The sequence below is a fragment of the Arachis stenosperma genome, chromosome 4 (assembly GCF_014773155.1).
Source record: "Arachis stenosperma cultivar V10309 chromosome 4, arast.V10309.gnm1.PFL2, whole genome shotgun sequence".
NCBI classification, from domain to species: domain Eukaryota; kingdom Viridiplantae; phylum Streptophyta; class Magnoliopsida; order Fabales; family Fabaceae; genus Arachis; species Arachis stenosperma.
The window spans coordinates 125,105,635-125,124,191 of record NC_080380.1 but is presented as its reverse complement, the minus strand read 5'-3'; the positions used below and the strand labels follow the sequence as shown (position 1 = coordinate 125,124,191).

General features: G+C 33.8%; 2 protein-coding genes and 1 long non-coding RNA gene across 3 annotated transcripts; 2 read left to right on the top strand and 1 right to left on the bottom strand.

Annotated features, from left to right (window-relative positions):
- Positions 1 to 479: 479 nt before the first annotated feature.
- Positions 480 to 2,429, bottom strand: LOC130975451 (26S proteasome regulatory subunit 4 homolog). The gene is made up of 7 exons (XM_057900248.1): positions 2,376 to 2,429; positions 2,261 to 2,281; positions 1,964 to 2,151; positions 1,807 to 1,878; positions 1,141 to 1,210; positions 711 to 797; positions 480 to 602 (listed from the first exon to the last, which is right to left on the bottom strand). The coding sequence occupies exons 1-7, from the start codon at positions 2,427 to 2,429 to the stop codon at positions 480 to 482; spliced, it is 615 nt and encodes a 204-aa protein (XP_057756231.1).
- Positions 2,430 to 10,948: 8,519 nt separating this feature from the next.
- LOC130973242 (uncharacterized) lies at positions 10,949 to 12,019 on the top strand. The gene is made up of 3 exons (XR_009084078.1): positions 10,949 to 11,065; positions 11,174 to 11,230; positions 11,812 to 12,019. It is a non-coding gene; the product is annotated as an uncharacterized LOC130973242 (long non-coding RNA).
- Positions 12,020 to 13,697: 1,678 nt separating this feature from the next.
- LOC130975450 (protein LURP-one-related 10-like) lies at positions 13,698 to 16,291 on the top strand. Its single transcript, XM_057900247.1, has 3 exons — positions 13,698 to 13,964; positions 15,008 to 15,235; positions 16,157 to 16,291. The coding sequence occupies exons 1-3, from the start codon at positions 13,698 to 13,700 to the stop codon at positions 16,289 to 16,291; spliced, it is 630 nt and encodes a 209-aa protein (XP_057756230.1).
- The last annotated feature ends 2,266 nt before the right edge of the window (positions 16,292 to 18,557 follow it).

Sequence of the window (18,557 nt, the reverse complement as noted above, 5' to 3'; positions counted from 1 at the left end):
GCCGTATGTATAACCCTATAGCTACACTTTAAAAGGCATACCAAAAAGTATACAGATAGCCACGCTTTTGAAGCGTGTTCGGAAGAAAAGGGTACGCTTCAAAAGCGTGCCGATAGAGAAAGATACAGCTACACTTTTTAAGCATGCCAATAGGGTGATATATAGCTATGAATCATAAGCGTGGCTGTTGATGACTACAGGAAAATATGGCTATGCTTATAAAGCATGCCAATAGCTACATAAACCCTTAAACCTTTCACTAGGCCACTCCATACAACTTTCAATATTATGGAAGCCAGCATAATCAACATTAAATAAGTAGTTATTATGCAAAAATAAATCATGTTATTAAAATAAACTTTATATAAAAATCCAAACAAAAATTGGCACTGAAAAATTGAAAAAATAAAAAGAAAAGAAAAGAAATTCATTGCAAAGTCAACACTTTGCAAAATAAAATTTACAACATCTAAAACACACTATTGAAGTAATGCTAGACATTGAATGTTAATAAAGTTGGCTCGAGCCTCGGTTGCTACAGCCTTCGCAAGCATTGTCTTTCCAGTACCAAGGGGGCTAAAGAGTAGTATTCCCTTGCAGGGCTACACCAAAGTAATTGCAGTGAGATGCTATAATGCAGGTCAAAATCTGATTGAAAATGGACGACATATAAAAGTGTAATATTGACAGAAAAGGGAGTCCCCACCCACCTTAGCCAACTGTCCTTTGCTAAAGAGTTCAGATCTCTGTAGAGGAATAACCAACTCCTTAAAGGTGTCCTTCACATTTTCTAAAGTCTTAATATCATCAAAAGTGACCCCAATATCACTTGGAAGAATCACATCAGCAAGCAATTTTTCTCAAATTCATTCTCAATAACCACATCCTGAGCAAAATGGGGAGGGGAAGAAAGAAAAACAACAATAAATATTAAGAATTAAAGAATAGTCCACATATATTTCAATAAAGAACCACCATTGAAACAAGTAATTGAAGTTCCATCTAAAAAATAAGTTTACGAGGCAATATGTTTACAAGGCTATGATGAAAAATTCAATTATATTTGGTCATGGGTACTGAAGATTTGATTCAATCAATAACAGAGACAATAAAAGAGATGAAAATCAGTGATTAGATTACCTTTAGCGATTTTTTGGAATTCTTTTTTTCACCTTCAATGCCCTGGAGAATGTTCAGCCCATACTTAAGGCTGAACCAATAAAATGTAAAATAAGTGTTACAAGATGAATTTAAGTTCATATAAAATGTAAAATAGTGTTTACATGTGAACTTAAATTCACATAATTCTATTTGTTTTACTGCTTAATTTTCTTAACGTCAATAGGAGGGAGATATATAAAAATTATTAGAACCAGCTTTCTGGAGATATCACAAGCTTAGAGTCTTCGACAGAACCCTCAGCCGAATGCATAAAATGGTGACTTATAGTCCAGCCAATGATTTTTTCCACACCTAGTATAAAGAAGGAAGAGATATCATTGGTAGCTCGCATAAATATCAATATTTACCATAAAATAGCATTGTACACTTACATGTAACATTTCACTAAGGTATTTTCTATAAGGTCATCACTTATCAGTACCTTTAATCATGCCAAAGTTCAAGAAAACCAATCATTAACCAAACAAAGCAATTAATTGTTTTGGAAAACATTTGTCACAAAGATTTGAAAAAAGGTTTACTTTGCCACACTAATGACACCTAGTAATAGTGCATATAAAGCAGTGTGAATATTTTATCATTTCCATATCATAATTACTCAAGGAAAGGCTAATATTATTTTACCGGGAAAGAAAGACCAAGTAATGCTGCTGGATTGGCCCCAAGCTTTGTTTATAGAATGCCATCATGTGTGGTCTGGAAACAAAAAGATTGAGCCATCAAAATCAGAAGCAATATATTCTCAAAACTCATCAGATCACTAAAATAGAAGTTAGCTAACATAATACAATAATCAAACACCACCTTGTCCTTTCGACTATCGAGCTGGGTATGTGATCCAATTACAGCAACATTTTGTGGTAAGCTTTCAAGTTTACTCTTCAGAATGTCTGAATTACCAATGATCGCCTTCTCAACATCTTTAATGAAGACAACTAGTGCAACACTTTTATTCTGATTGGAGACACCCTATACATGCAATTAAAAAAAAAATACTAAAGGGTGATAACGTCTTACAATCTCAGGTAAGAGTCGAGACAATTAACTACAATCTTGTCAAAGTCATCTCCTTCAGAACCATCCCACAGTAACTGATTAGCTGCAATATAATTTATCAATGAATTTTAAACACAAATATAGCATAAAAATGACAATACTTGCCAAAGAAACACCAAACAGACAAAGAGAATCACCAGAACAAAAGTATCCGTGATTTCCTTCACAAAGGCCTCCAAGATCATTGCCATATGGAATTGATCTATCGAACCTAACCCAAATTTTGAAGACCCGTTATCTTCAAATGCGAGGAGAATTCTGCCACGAGAGCCATGGCTTGGCCCTCTACAAATATAGTGAAAGTATATAAAAGATTTCTTAGTGTCCAGGAAGAACAAAAGTTGACCCTCCCCTCCCCCCTCCTCAAAAAAAGTAATAGCATAGTACTTAACTAGAACATATTTACACAAGTTCTTAGAAGTTTTTTCCTTTTTTTCCCCTTCTCCCTCAAGGCGTATATATACATTATTGCATAGCAAAATTTCTTTTAGAATATAGGGAATTGACACAAATAGAAGTTTCATTAGCAATGTAAACAGAAAATTGTATAAGATACAACAACAACAACAACAACAACAAAGTCTTGTCCCACTAAGTGGGGTCGGCTACATGAATCAAACGACGCCATTGTGCTCTGTCATGTATCATGTCTATAGAGAGACCGTTTACATGTAGATCTCGTTTGACCACCTCATGGATGGTCTTCTTAGGTCTTCCTCTGCCTTTCGCCCTTTGTCCATCTTCCATCTCATCCACCCTCCCGACAGGATGTTCTATCGGTCTTCTTCTCACATGTCCAAACCACCTGAGACGCGATTCAACCATCTTTTCCACAATGGGTGCTAATCCAACTCTCTCCCTTATATCTTCATTCCTTATTTTATCCAATTGCGTATGACCACTCATCCATCTCAACATCTTCATCTCTGCCACACTCAGCTTATGTTCGTGCTCCCCTTTAGTCGCCAACACTCCGTACCATACAGCATAGCCGGTCTTATAGCAGTGCGATAGAATTTACCTTTAAGTTTTAAAGGCACTTTTTTGTCGCATATAAAATCAGATGCACTCCGCCATTTTGACCAACCTGCTTGGATCCTATGATTTACATCCTATTCAATCTCTCCATTGTCCTGTATGATGCACCCAAGATACTTAAAACTTTTAACTTTTCTTAGGATGTTTTCTCCAATCTTCACCTCTATATTAGGATTTTTCCTTCTCAGACTAAACTGACATTCCATATATTCCGTCTTACTACGGCTTATGCGCAGACCATACACTTCTAAAGCTTCTCTCCATAACTCCAACTTCTTATTTAGGTCTTCCCTTGACTCTCCCATAAGGACGATATCATCGGCAAAAAGCATGCACCATGGTACAGGCTCTTGGATGTGCTCTGTGAGTACTTCCAAGACTAATGTGAAAAGGCATGGACTTAAAGATGATCCCTGGTGTAATCCTATACCAATAGGAAATTCCTCCGTCACACCACCTTGAGTCTTCACACTAGTTGTGGCCCCATCATACATGTCTTTAATTGCCCGAATATATGCGATCCTTACTCTCCTCTTTTCTAAAACCTTCCATAAGACCTCCCTTGGTACCCTATCATACGCTTTTTCCAAATCAATAAACACCATATGTAGATCCCTTTTATTACTACGATACCTCTCAATCATCCTTCTTAATAGGTATATCGCTTCAGTGGTAGATCTTCCTGGCATAAATCCAAATTGGTTCTCTGTTACTTGTGTCTCTTTTCTCAACCTCCATTCTATCACACTTTCCCATAACTTCATAGTATGACTCACAAGCTTAATCCCTCTATAGTTTCCGCAACTTTGTATATCCCCCTTATTCTTGTAGATAGGTACCAAGGTGCTCTTTCTCCACTCATCAGGCATCTTATTTGACCTTAAAATCTCATTAAAAAGCTTGGTTAACCAGTTGATGCCTTTTTCTCCAAGACCCTTCCAAACCTCAATCGGGATATTATCAGGTCCTACTGCCCTGCCATTTTTTATCTGCTTTAGAGCCTCCTTTATCTCGAAGTCTCGAATCCTTCGATAGTAGTCAAAGTTTTGATCTTCTTCCCTTGTGCATAATCGACCAAGGCTGGGAAGAGTCTTCTGTCCCTCATTAAATAACTCGTAGAAGTAGCTCTTCCACCTTTCATTAATCTTCTCCTCTTGAGCCAACACCTCTCCATCCTTATCCTTTATGCACTTAACCTGATCCAAATCTCTCGTTCTTCTTTCCCGGCTCTTTGCGATTCTATATATACCTTTTTCTCCTTCTTTCGTGCCCAAAGACTAGTAGAGACCCTCATATGCTCTTATTTTTGCTTCACTTACAGCAACTTTTGTCTCTTTCTTAGCCGCTCTATATTTTTCCCAGTTATCTGAATTGCGGCATAAAGACCACTCTTTAAAGCATACCCTTTTTATCTTTATCTTTTCTTGTATACTCGCATTCCACCACCAGGACTCCTTGTCTCTTGGTCCTATTCCTTTAGATCCACCAAAACTTTCTTTTGCTGTTCTTCTAATAACTTCTGCCATCTCCTTCCACATCTCTTCCGCGCTTCCATTCCCATCCCACTTTGCCTCTTCTCCTACTTGTCTTAGGAAGCTTTTTTGTTCCTCACCTTTCATCCACCACCACCTCGTCCTTGGGTTCTTCGTATGATGTCTTTTCCTCAACTTTTGCTCAACGCGAAAATCCATGACGAGCACCCTATGTTGTGTTGTCAAACTCTCTCCTGGGATAATTTTACAATTAATTCAAAATTTCCGATCGACTCTCCTCAACAAGAAGAAGTCGATTTGAGAGCTTGTCATGCCACTCTTATAGGTTATAAGATGTTCGTCTCTCTTTTTAAAACATGTATTTGCGATGAGAAGATCAAAGGTTGAGAAAAAGTCCAAAATAGTTTTACGCTCGGCATTGATCACCCCGAAACCATGGCCTCCGTGAATACTCCCATATCCAGTCACTTCTTTCCCAACATAGCCATTTAAATCTCCTCCCAAGAAAATCTTATCTCCCAAAGGTATGCCTTGAACCAAACTCTCTAGATCCTCCCAAAATCTTATCTTGTGTTGTTCGTCCGAACCCACTTGCGGTGCATAGGCGCTAATCACATGGAAAGCACCTCCCTCCACCACAAGTTTGATAGAGATGATCCGATCTCCCACCCTCTTGACATCCACTACGTCCTTCTTCCACTGCTTATCCACAATTATTCCAACCCCATTCCTATTTTTCACCTTTCCTGTATACCAAAGTTTGAAACCAGAAGTATCCAACTCCCTAGCCTTTGCACCAATCCATTTCGTTTCTTGTAGGCACATAATGTTAATCTTCCTCCTAGTCATGGTGTCCACCACCTCCATGGACTTTCCTGTTATAGTACTTATATTCCATGTCCCAAATCTCAACCTTCTGTCTCTTTGACCTTTATCTTTTACTTTGTGAACTAGCTTATTTACCCTCGTCCGTTCACGAAAATGCGAGAACCCTTGCTCATTTAACACTACATCCGGGCACCGATGCAGCGGCTCTTGCTTTGACACCGTACTCGAGCCATATGGCGCGTTGCTTCCGGGCAAAGACCTAGCTTTAGCGCAATAATGTCTTTGATTCATGTCATGGGGGTTCGGCTATATTTTTATGTTGGTTACTGAAGACCTAACACAATCCTCCTCCTTTATCCGGGCTTGGGACCGGCTATGTACCGCAAATGTAACATAGGCAGACTAGTCTCTCTGCAAAGCATAAATGGAAACAAAAATGAATATTATAGCAAAGCTGACTAGTCTCTCTGCAAAGCATAAATGGAAACTACAATGAAAGCATGAAACATACACATGGCCAGAGCACAAGAAAGAAGCCATAAACACAATTCTTTCACAAAGTACACTACATCCACTAAGCTACAAGCAAAATACACAGGGAGATAGAGAAAGGTAAAATCTAAACCTCTGAATTGGAAAAAGAAAAAAATTGATAGTGAATTTGAAACAGTATAAAGTGCACAATTAAATTCATCTAACAAGTGATACCTTAGGAAGTTGTATTGGCCCCCTTTGGGAAAAAGGCGAGTATGTTGCTTTACTGCTTTAGGACTTTCTTTGCTCCTATCAAGCAATCTAGTGAACTTATCCTAAACAATAATGTTAAAGCAAGAAAAACAAAATTAGTAAACCCGACTTCATACGTAGCAGAATTTCAATTCTTAGTTTCTCAAAGACTATCACATAGTAATACAACAAAAGAATTTCTTAAGTAACATTTCCAAACAATAAAACTTCAAAAATAAAATACTTCAAACACCAAAAAACTATCAACATATTTAACTTAACTTTTTTTTTCAAAATGGCAAAAACATTTATAGTTACATTATTGCTACTCACATCTTACCAAGCATGCTTCCATTTGAACTTGGTATTATCCAAATATCACATTAAGTTAACACACAATTCTACAGAGCTTTAAAAAATAGAAAAGAGAAAGAAAGACAGAGTGGTTTTTACAACCAAAAAACCTGAATGAGCAGACATTGTTCCTCTTCAATCTACAACCCACATCAATCTGAATTTGAATTCTGTTACCAGGAAACTATTGAAGCTTAGTGGTGAACAAGTGAACTCAGTAAGTAAATCTACGTATACAAATCAAAACAATGATCAAAAGAATGCTTTTTGACTTTACCAGTTTTCCCAAACAATTTATAACAATGACCAAAATAATAATAAGAATACTCTTATAGATACTGACTAAGCCTTTTTTTTAATTTATTTTATTTATCTAATTGAAGTCATTGAACTAAATTTATTTACATCTAACTAGCTATTACAGTAACTCCCTACTGACTGCATCTTCAAGTGAGAGCAACGAGCTCCACTATCCTCCAACAGTGAGAGGCCAGAGGTCAGAGGAGTTAGTGATAAGGACGAGGACCAACAAGGGTTAGGGATGAACAGAGGCCATATGAGAGGACGAGGAGCTTACCGTCGATGATATCTAAGAAGCAAGTAGAGGCGTCATTTGATGGATATTAGAGAGGTGATGCCACAGGCGATTTTTTGGCGGCAATTCAGCGATAGAGATGTAGTAGTAGCAACAAGCTAGAGGGACTCAGGCGAGGTGAGCGTCGCCGTCTGTGTCAACGCCGGCGATAGTGGCAGAGAACGTTGATGGGCCAGAGCTGCTACTGTTAGTGGGAGTGAGAAGGAAGTAGGACGAATTGAATCTGGGGTTGTTAGGTTTAAAAATTAACACTACAAGAAAAATACCCATTCAGCCACACTTTTTTTAAGCTACATTTGAAAAGCGTAGCCTATTCATAGAATAGGCTATGCTTTTCTCTGTGTTGCCTTTTTATATGAGAAAAGGATACACAATTGTGGCATCATTTAAAAAGTGTAGCCTTAAGTATTTTAGAAATCACTTATAAAGCGTAGCCTTATCTAAATATCTATGAATACACTTTTCTCATCTAAGGAAACGCTTTTAAAGAGTAGCTTATTTATTCTGTTTCAGGTGCGCTTTTAAAATGTCTCCTAATATGATCCTCAATAAACACTTACTAAAATCCCCCTCACTCACGCAGCAGTGCAGCACACACTCTCATCCTCACTCAACATACACAAACACGAAAGAGAGAAGAAATCAGAGGGAGAAGGAAAGGAAAGAAAGAGAGGACGACGCCGTCTAGGGCTCCGCCGCCGTCGCCGTTGTCGTCGAGCGCCAGTGAGAGAGAGAGCTCGAGGATGAGAGGAAACGCGATGGAGGAGAGAAAAAGGAGGTGCTCCGTCGCCGCTGAAACTCCACCACCACTGCTAGGGCTTGTTTCAGTCGCCGTTCTGCCACCGTCGGGCTTCTGTGCCCCCGCCGAGGAGCTTGAAGGGAGGAAGGATGGATGTATCGCCGCCTTTGTGCTCTGTCGCGGCACTGCCGTCAACTGGAGCTCGCCGCTGAGCTGCTGCACCACCTCAAAGCCGTTGCGTCGCCGCTCATCTCTTCATTGTCACTGCTCAACACCATCGTCGTATCCTCTGTCACCAGGTAAGCATTCTCTGTTCTGCATCCTCTCTTTCTTGCTCATTCTCTAACTCGCTCTCACTTTGTAGTTCAAAGGTGTGTATGATTTTGATAGTGATGATGAACTGCAATGGCTAATTGAGAAGGTATGTATCAATTTTCAATTGGTTCTGTGAATTTTTGGGGGGTTTTGGGTTCTAATTTTAGGTTTTCTAATTTTGGGGGTTTTGCCCTTTGATTCTCAATTCGTTATGATTCCTTTCTGTGTTTGGCATGAACGGAAGCAATAGGTGCTGGAAATTTCATACGTGCATGCTAAACTAGGGAAATCATTCTGTAGGAAAGTGTCGATTTCTCTGCTTCTTTTCTTCCTTCTTAATACCTTTCATTGATTGTAATTATGTAGATTTCAATTTTCAATTTTGCAGTTTATCTCCTTTTGTTTTTCAGCAAATCGTTGATCAAACAATCAAGGAATCGGATCAATGTGATAAGGAGAAAGAGAAATTCAGCAAAGAAGTTTCTTAAGCAAGACAATTGATCTGCTTGCGAATCATTTACAGGTTGCTTACAATAGAGTAATTGATTTATTTTTTCTGCTTTTGTTTCATGAAATTTAGAAAACCTGTATGCATAAACTAGCGATTTTATTTTTTAATTGTAATTACTTTCGCATACAATTAGTAAACTACGTGTTTGATATATGAATTACTATTGTTGTTATTATACTGAGCTAGGACCAAATACAAAGTCTGAGTCTATTTTAACATTTTTAATCAATTTTCAGTATTGAAACTGTTCAAGTGGATTTGGCATGTTATCACACAAGGCTGTGCACCTGATTCAAGGCATAAACGAGCAAAAGGCAAGGTTTCTGATTCACAATGCTTAGTTGCTCAGATAATTGTTGTTGCTGGATTAATTTCTTTATTTTGAAATATGAACTGGTTTCTAGTCTTCCACATAGTCCAGCTAAGAAAGCCTATGTTACTGATTAAGAACTAAGAACACTATTCCATTTAATTGTAGCGAAAGAGAGAAAATCCTAATGAACCAGGTTCACCAATTTTACTATGTACTTATGTACTATCCCTTATTTACTATCCCTTATTTACTCTGTGATGTCCCTCATTAGGTTCATAGTATCTTTTGTAGCAGCAATGCCCTCTGGATCCCTTGCCACAACAAGGAAGGTATCAACTTGGCCTCCTTTCTCTCAGAGAATAAAGCAAATAGGTGCTTTTCATTAATATGTACCAAGTTTGTACCAGATTTTGTGGGCTTAACCCAAAAACTATATATTTCAAGTCTTTATGTTCATGGAAAACTTGATATACAACTCTAAACTGAAATGCTAATGAAGTAGTATGTTTCATCATTAGAACATGCATATCTATTATCTCATTGTTTCCATCTTAAATAGTAGTTTGTTATTCTTTCTTAAACAAGTTTTAAGATCACTTTTGCAGTTTCTAATTCTTCACTTTTATAGTTATGCTTCACTTTTACTCCGCTAATTTGATGCGTGACGCCTCGCTCAACGACCGAGTGGAGCTCCGAATTTTGGGTGACGTTGGTGCCAAGATCCTAGTCATAAACTTTGATACCCCTGGTGTTCAGGTGCCTAATTTCTTATGCCCATTCCCTTTTTCTCTTCAATTTTTTTATTTTTCCTACTCGGTAGTTGACGAATCTTGCCATGGTTACCTCTAGTTACAGCTTACAGTTTATAATACAACTTTCCCAATTTAGCCTCGCTTTTTTTCTTCTCTTTACCTTTTTGTTTTGGCTTACGGATTAAGCTTCCTTGTCGGTGGTTTCGATTTTGATTCTTAAATGTGATTGTAGTTTAGGGAGAGACGGAGAGAGAATGAGAGTGGCGGAGGCCAGAGAGACGGTGCTTGTTGGTCTTCCACCTTTTAATGCAGAGCATCCTCAGGTTTAATAGCATACCTTTTGCCATGATTTTTGCGTTTCTGTTCTTGTTTGCTGTATGGTTTAGCTCTTACTGACAGATATTTCTTTTTGGGGGTGTTTGTAGACTATATTTGATAATATTCTTAATCGTAAGATACCTTGGCCTGCAGTTCCTGAAGAAATGAGTCCTGAAACTCAAGATCTTATTGATCAGTAATAATCATGTTATCTTCATGTTATATGTATCTGGCAATTGCAAACTGTTTATTCTGGTCAGCATTTTAGAATATCAATGCTTTGTTTATGTTTCCAATACTGAGCATGCTTCCATTAATTTGGATATTTTAGCTTCACTGCTTAAGCCCAAGATAGCATTTGTGAATGTATATTGTTTAGCAATCCTGGTGCCATATCTGCTAAATATGAACTTTATGTTAATAATCTTGTGACAGTGACCACTACTGTCTCACCTTTCACATGGCATTATCCTTAAACCATGAGAACAGCAATCCCATTGTATTTGGTGTTCTGAATTATTTGACTGTTGTCAACTACATAACAAGCCCATGATTCGTTTTTTACCCCCCTCTTAACTGTGGCTTTGTGTAAAAATGAAAATATAATTATAGTTTGTACAAAATCTAAGTTTTATTCTATCTAAAGCTTTTTCTTTATGCTCCCTTTGCTGGATGCCGATCTGTTATAAATTATAGTTTTTTGTCCTGCGTTATTGTGCTAAGTTGAAGTCACGATTAGGATAGAAAAATGAATATTTTCTTGGATTAGTACCTGAGATGTGTTTATTTACAGATTATTGACTGAAGATCCTAACCAAAGACTTGGAGCTAGAGGTGCATCAGAGGTGATTTAATTTCTTATTAGCATACAGATGCTTGTTCCCCATTTTTATGATCATATTTCATTTTACTTGCACTTCAAACGTCACATTGATAGATGCTTAATTATCCAGGTGAAAGAACATGTTTTCTTTAAGGATATAAATTGGGACACACTTGCTAGATAGAAGGTATGTAATGCTTCTCAAGTCATAATTAAGTACTGTTAATTTCATCACTTCAATGCAATATGCGTTTCAATTAAAATTATAATTATTCCCTAATATAATGAATTATATTTCATCACTTCAATGCAATGGTTTATGGTTTGGATTTGTCAGTTTTATTTTTCTGTTTTGACAGTTAAGTCTTTATTTGTCAGAGAGGTCTATTCAAGAGTCAGGATTATTCTGTGAACATATTGCATTATTTTCTGAATTGAAGAATCTTAGTCTCATCTATCTAATTGCTCATTTTGATTTTGAGAGGTCTATTTCCAAAGTCAGCAGATTTTTGTTTGCTATGAAGTAGTCTCTGACCTATTTTGGCACCTTATATATCATATTTGTTAGTCATTACTCATTATTATGTATTCTTGAAATGTTAGCTCCAACTCTTTTAAGTGTCTATAGCTTTTGAGAACCTTGTGTTTCTTTGGTGATAAATCGAGTTAAAATTAAGATTAAAAAAAGGTGATTTCTTTGGTGGTTTTTTATAATTACGAATGTCATTATGAATATTTTTTTAACTACTTTTCTATATAATTATGCAGGATAACAATGAAGATTAAGCTGACTATTATTGTGGTTTATTGGCTAAGATAGAGTGCTATTTAGAATCTTTACATGTATGGTTGACTAATGATTTTTATTAGAAGATACTTTTATTGGCTAAGTGATATTATGGTTTTGATATGGCTATGCTTATTTTAGTTTGAGATGTATAAATTTTTACAGTTAACTTCATTCTTGTACTTTTGGATCAATATTATAAATATATTTTGGTTAGAGATAATTTTTATTATATAAAGAAATTATTTAGTATAATTATGTATTATTTTTATTTTGTAATATTCAACTCATTTAAATAAAAATGCAGAATTATTATATATGTAATCATATTAACTATTATGTTGTATTAATAATTATTATATATATATAGAAAAAATAGTATACAAAAAAAACGAGACCTAAGGCTACACTTATATATAGTAGCTATAGTATATAAAAAAAGAGGGACCTAAGGCTACGCTTATAAAAAGTAGCTATGATATACAATGTGGCTACGCTTTACAAGTGATGCAGTAGTGTTGAAAAGCGTAGCCTATTCTGGAAAAATAAAAGCTGAAAAGCGTAGCCTTTGGTCCTAGATAGCATCACTTGAAAAGCGTAGCCTATTCTCAAAGGCCAAAAGCGTAGCCCTTGGTGCAGAAAAGCGTAGCCTTTGAGAATAGGCAACGGCCGAATAGGAATCACTCCAAAAAGCGTAGCCGTAGCCCAAAAAGCGTAGCCGTAGCCTAAGGCATCATTTTTTTTCACTTTTGGCTACACTTTTCAAGTGTATCTGAATGGGTGTTTTTCTTGTAGTGTAATATTTTTTATTTTTTTAATTCAAAACGATGCCATTTAGGGTGACAGAGAGAGGGCTGGGTGCGAGGGTTAGATGAAGGGCTGTGATGAACATGAGGGCTAGCTGGGTGGCGTTGGTCATCGACAGTAATGAATATGAAGGCGAGCTATTGATGGGTTTCGACGGCTTCTTTAGTGTTAAAGTGAATTTGAAAACAAAGTGTTGGGGAGGCTGTTATCACTTCTAGGGTTAAAAGTGAAAACTTAGAAAAAAGTAAAGTATTTGGAAAAAAATGGGTGGAAAATTAATTTTTTTTGGGGGGCTCTATTGGTACGTTTTTGTAGGGTGTCTAAATAAATACAGGATATGGGCACGCTTTAAAAATATGACAATTAGAAGACAAATTAGTCACGTTTTTAAAGCGTACCTATTTTCCTATAAGATTATGCTTTTGAAGCGTGTCAAAAAAAGTGTGGCCGAATCACAAATCAATGGTCACCCTCGTAAAATTGTTGTTGATTTTTCTCTAAAGTGTGGCAAAAAAAGTGTGGTAAAATCACAAATTAGTGGTCACCCTTATAAAAACGTGGCTATTGACCACTTTTGGCCACACTTTAAAAGCGTGACAAAAAAAGTGTACCAACAAACTTTTTTTCTTATAGTGAAATGTGACACATATAGCTCGTGATGTGTCTTATCTGATTTAAATGTAAACGAGATATACTAAAAATCAAATCATTTATCGTGTAAACGACATAAATAAAATAATAGATTTCAATAATTAAACAAATTACATATTTCGGTAAATAAAATTATTTATTTAAAAAAATTCAGCAAATTTGGCTAGCATTTAATAGAGAAGGAAAACGAAACAAAACATATATTACAAAAGAAAAAAGACCAACCATAAATCAATTCCATCACTCAACTTTCGCCGGAAAAATAGTAAATTGAAATCTATAGCAATAGAAACTAACCTGAAAATAGTTTTCACTTTTCCCATTCTTGTTCATCATCCATTAGACCACAAAGAAATAAAACCTTAGCAGCTTGATGTCATATCATATTTGATAGTTTTTTTTTATGGCTATGTATCTGGATAACCCTAATATGCCACCATCCGTTAGCTCTACCGGCGCCACCGTCTACGCCGTTATTGGACCCCAATTTTGTGCTCCACATGCAGTGGATCTAACCCTGGTGAAGAACGTAGTGACATTAAGCGACACTTGCTTTGATGTCACCGATGTCAATAACAACCTCGTTTTCAAAGTCAAGTCCAATGTTGTGTCCCTTCATGACCGCATTGTCATCAAAGATCCTCAGGGTAACACCATCATCACACTCCGACACAAGGTTTGTTTTTATTTCCTCTTAATCACCTCCTTAATTGTTTAATTTTTACATGATTGTTGTTTCCCTCATCCAAAAAAAATCGAGCTAATTATTAGGTATAATAATGTAGCCAAGTTATTTTTAAATTATTGTTTAGTAATTTGACTAATTTCTATAAAACAAGATTTTTATTTGAGTTTAAGACTATTTAAAAAAAATAGATTTATTTTATTTAAATATGATATGATCTCCTTTTTAGTCTTTATTATATTTTATCTCTTTATGCGCTAACACAGCAACTTCCAAATTCCGATGACCATTTTCTATCAGTTGTCGGAACACCATTTAGTATATATGATAAAAGATTAATTTATTTTTAACTAAGCTAACATTAATTATGTTCTATAGTATCTTATTTGTGTTTTTTTCCATAGTATTAGGTGAATAAATCTATTTAATTACTAAATCCAATTAAATGAGTCCAATAATTTATTAGTTTAGGAAAACTACTCACACAATATAATATGCATGTGACAACAGCTATAGCCAAGAATAAAAGGCTTGTAAGTTGTAATTGATCATCTTCAATTTCTCTTGCAATTCATTTTCTTCTCTCCTGTCTCTCTCTGTTACATGAGAGAGAAAACAAATGTAAAATTAATTTTTAAAAATGAGTGAGCAGAATTATTTATCTATGTTCCAATAATTATTTGAATTTAATTTTAATATATTAGTATAAAATTATTTTTACAGTTATACAATCACATTCGTTTTTATTAATAATTATTCACGCGATCAATTTAAAAGGTAATAATTTTTATTAATGTGACATTACGTAATTAAATATATGACGTATAAAACTATTTTATATTTGTAGTGCACTAAAATTAAATTTTAATTATTTATCTACTAAAATAGGTTTTTTTTTCTAACTAGTTTATTTAATTTATAATAAAACAAATGATTATTATAGAAAGAATGAATGAAAAGTTATTCAGCTAACTGAAAAGATCCTAATTAATCTATACATTATATGCGTATAATAACTCCCTTGGCGCATGCAGACGATGACTCTACATGATCGATGGCAATGTTTTAGGGGTGACAGCGTGAAAGACAAAGATCTGATATTCAACGTAAGACGAACCTTCTTTGTCCAACATGTTGCCAAATTGGATGTGTTCTTAGCCAATAACACAGACGAAAAAGTTTGTGATTACAAAGTCAAAGGTAGCTTTCTTGAACGATCAGCCACAATTTATGTTGGTGAGACCGACATTATTACCGCCGCGGTAAGTAACTAATTAATTTATCACCGCCACATTTAATTATCTGAAAAATATAAAAAAATTAATTTTTAAATAGTTAATATTAATTATTATTTTTAATGTTAAAAATTTTTAGTTTTTATATAAATTTAAGAATTAAGATTTATAATTTATAATTTAAAATTTAATTAAGATTAAGAATTTATAATTTAATATTTAAAATTTAAGATAATAGAGTAATTTTAAAAAATTTGGTTGATGTTATTGTTAACTAAAAAGAGTTAGCTTCTTTACTTTAATTATTTAGCTACTTTATTGTGATTTTGTACTTGTTTGAACGCCATTAAATCGATAAAAAATATTTTTTTTATTTTTTAGTGTGTTTGGCAAATTTCTAATAGTAAAAATAAAAACATTAGAAAAATTAAAAAATATCTTTTTTGAGAAGTTGCAATTTATATATTTTTTAAAAGATTTTTTTCTTGAAAAAATATTTTTTCAAATAATAAATGAACAAAAAAATACTTTTATCTGTTTTTATCCAAACATAATTAATCAATATATCTAAAAATAAAATCACTTTTACTTTTGTAAAAGATCTTTTAAAAAAGTATATATCTTTTAAAAAAATCTTTTTCGAAAATAGTGTCCAAACAAACTCTTCAAATAGATTCTAAATAATTGTTGCTTTAGCTAAATTAATTCTTAAAAATTATGTATTTTAAAGACATATGTTAAAATTATTAATAAAAAATTTATTATAAAAAATGTACAAAATTTAATTTCTAATAAAATTAATGTAAATCTGTTAAAATAAAGTATTTAAAATTTTTTATTAATAGTACTCTTAATTTATAATACTCTAAAGATATATGTGACTCTTATAATATTACATAGTCATTAAATGAACTCATAGGAATATTATGATGTTAATTGCACATGCAGATGAAAAAACATCACACTGCTGGGAGTATTCTCATTGGAAAAGACAATTTCACAATCTCTGTGAGCCCAAACTTTGATTATGGGTTTGCTGTGGCGATAATTATGATTCTTTATGAGCTCAACCATGATGATTAGAGACAATTTTTTAATAGTTCACAAATTATAATATTTCTTTTTTTTTAGTTAGCTAGGAACATATATATAATAGTTGAATGATTTTATTAAAAAGACAAAATTTTAATATTTTTAATAATAAAATAAAATATATATGCATTTACTTTTGTATTTTAACAATATTGATCTTTGAAAATTTAAGTGATAATATTTAAATTTTTATAGGAAGGTATTATATTTAAGACACTTTGTTATCTAAACATTTTTAAAAAAAAAGTTAAACTGTAAATTAAACTGAGAAATGTTTGAAAACTAACATATTTTATTAATATTAAATAACACTTTGACCAATATTTTATTTTTATTTAATAATTTAGAATTTAAAACTTAAAATTTAGTACATAAAATTATAGTTAGTCAAGTATTTACTATAAATGATAAATTTTATTAGTTATATAACAGAAAATAATAATATCACTTTTTTTATAATATTACTTTTTTTTTTACAAATTTATACAAAATACAATATAAAAAATTCATATAAAGAGTGATATTATCAAAAATAAAAGTGATATTATCATTTTCCTTATATAACATTGTTCAACTAAACTTATTAAACTTTTAAAGATCTAACCGATACATCATATATAATTCTCCTAAAGTGTGAACGCTGTTAGCTAGGAGAAGGAATTGATTAGAATTGCAAATTGTGGTCTGGGTCAGATTTTAGTGAAGAAAAGAATAATAAGATTGAAGAGAAAGATTAAGAGAAAAGGAATTACTTATATAAATAAATACAAAACTTAAAAATTGAAATAGAACGATACATTACCTATTGTTGCTATCACTACTTATAGCTATAGAAAATTAATTTTATTAAAATCTATCTCAATGAGGTAAATAAATGTTAGCTTAACATCATTTCTAATATCTTCTCTCAAGTTAAAACTAATTGAATTAACTGCAAGTTCCGAAATATTATTATCATCTTTTCTTAAATTAAAATTTGTTGAGACTTAAAACCTTTTATCATCCACATAATATTCTTTTTCAAGTAGAGTGTATAAGTCAAACATACCCAACTTAAAAAATAAAAATTTACAACAAAAATTATTGTTACAGACGAAGGAGATATAAATAAGAATTTGAATATAATAGACGATAAAAAATATGTTTATAAAAATAAAAATAAAAAAATAACCTAAAGATATATTTGTCTTTTTATAACAAAGATTTGGTCCTTCTCTCTAAATATTATAAAAAATAATTCTTTTTAATAATTTTTGTATTAAAGATCTTTAATAATTAAATCTCTCGTTTACAGTCCTTCATAATAATTTTTTTTAGAAAGATTAAGGCACAAAATTCAAAAGGTCTCAAACTTGCATCGTATTCAAGTTGAATTATTTTATCAAGTAATTAATAGACAATTTCAAAAGCTTAACAACTATTTTACAGAAGTAAATACTGAGTTTTTTTCTCGCACCTCCAACGTAACCTTAACCCCAGAGCTTCGTCGCGCCTCCAACCCGAACCCCAGAACTTCATCGCGCTTTTAACCCCTGCTTCGGCGCTCCCTCCGTCTGCGCTCTCTCCGTCTCAAAGCCTCCGTCGTGCTCACTCTCTCGTAAGCCCTCAAATGTCACTCCTTCCTCCATGGCTAAAACTCGTAATGCTCTGTTTCTCCTCCTGTGTTGTCGGTCTCTGTCTCCTCTTGCGTATGGCTATGCTGAATGTAAAACTCGCAAAATTAGTAAATAATTAACTAATAAATTAATTATTATTTAAAGAAATTAGAAAATATTGATTTTATAGCTTAATAAGATAGAGTTAATTAAAATAAAAATTTTGACACTAATTTTAAAAAAATGACCCGAAATTGGGCTAAACGGGCTTAATCGGGCAAACTGGGCCCATATTAAGCCCAAGACCCAACCCAATTAATGACACAAAAGAGCTTCAGCTCTCTTTCTCTCTCCCATTTCACACACACACATACACACACTAGAAACTAGAGGAGGAGGAGAAGAAGAACATACAAATCCTTGGCTTGATTTCAATCTCAAATAACTTTTGATTCGGAGCTCCGATCGCCGCACCATTTGCTGCCACGCGTTCACTGCGACAAGCTCTACAAGACCCATCCAACAATTTCATATGTAAGCCTCATTCTCACTCCATGAAGCTCAGCCCTTAATTTCAAAAATTAATTGGGTTTAGTGTTGAGAAATTGTGTAATTTCAGTATTTAGGACATAATTAGCTTCATGGACTTGCCAGGTCTTGTT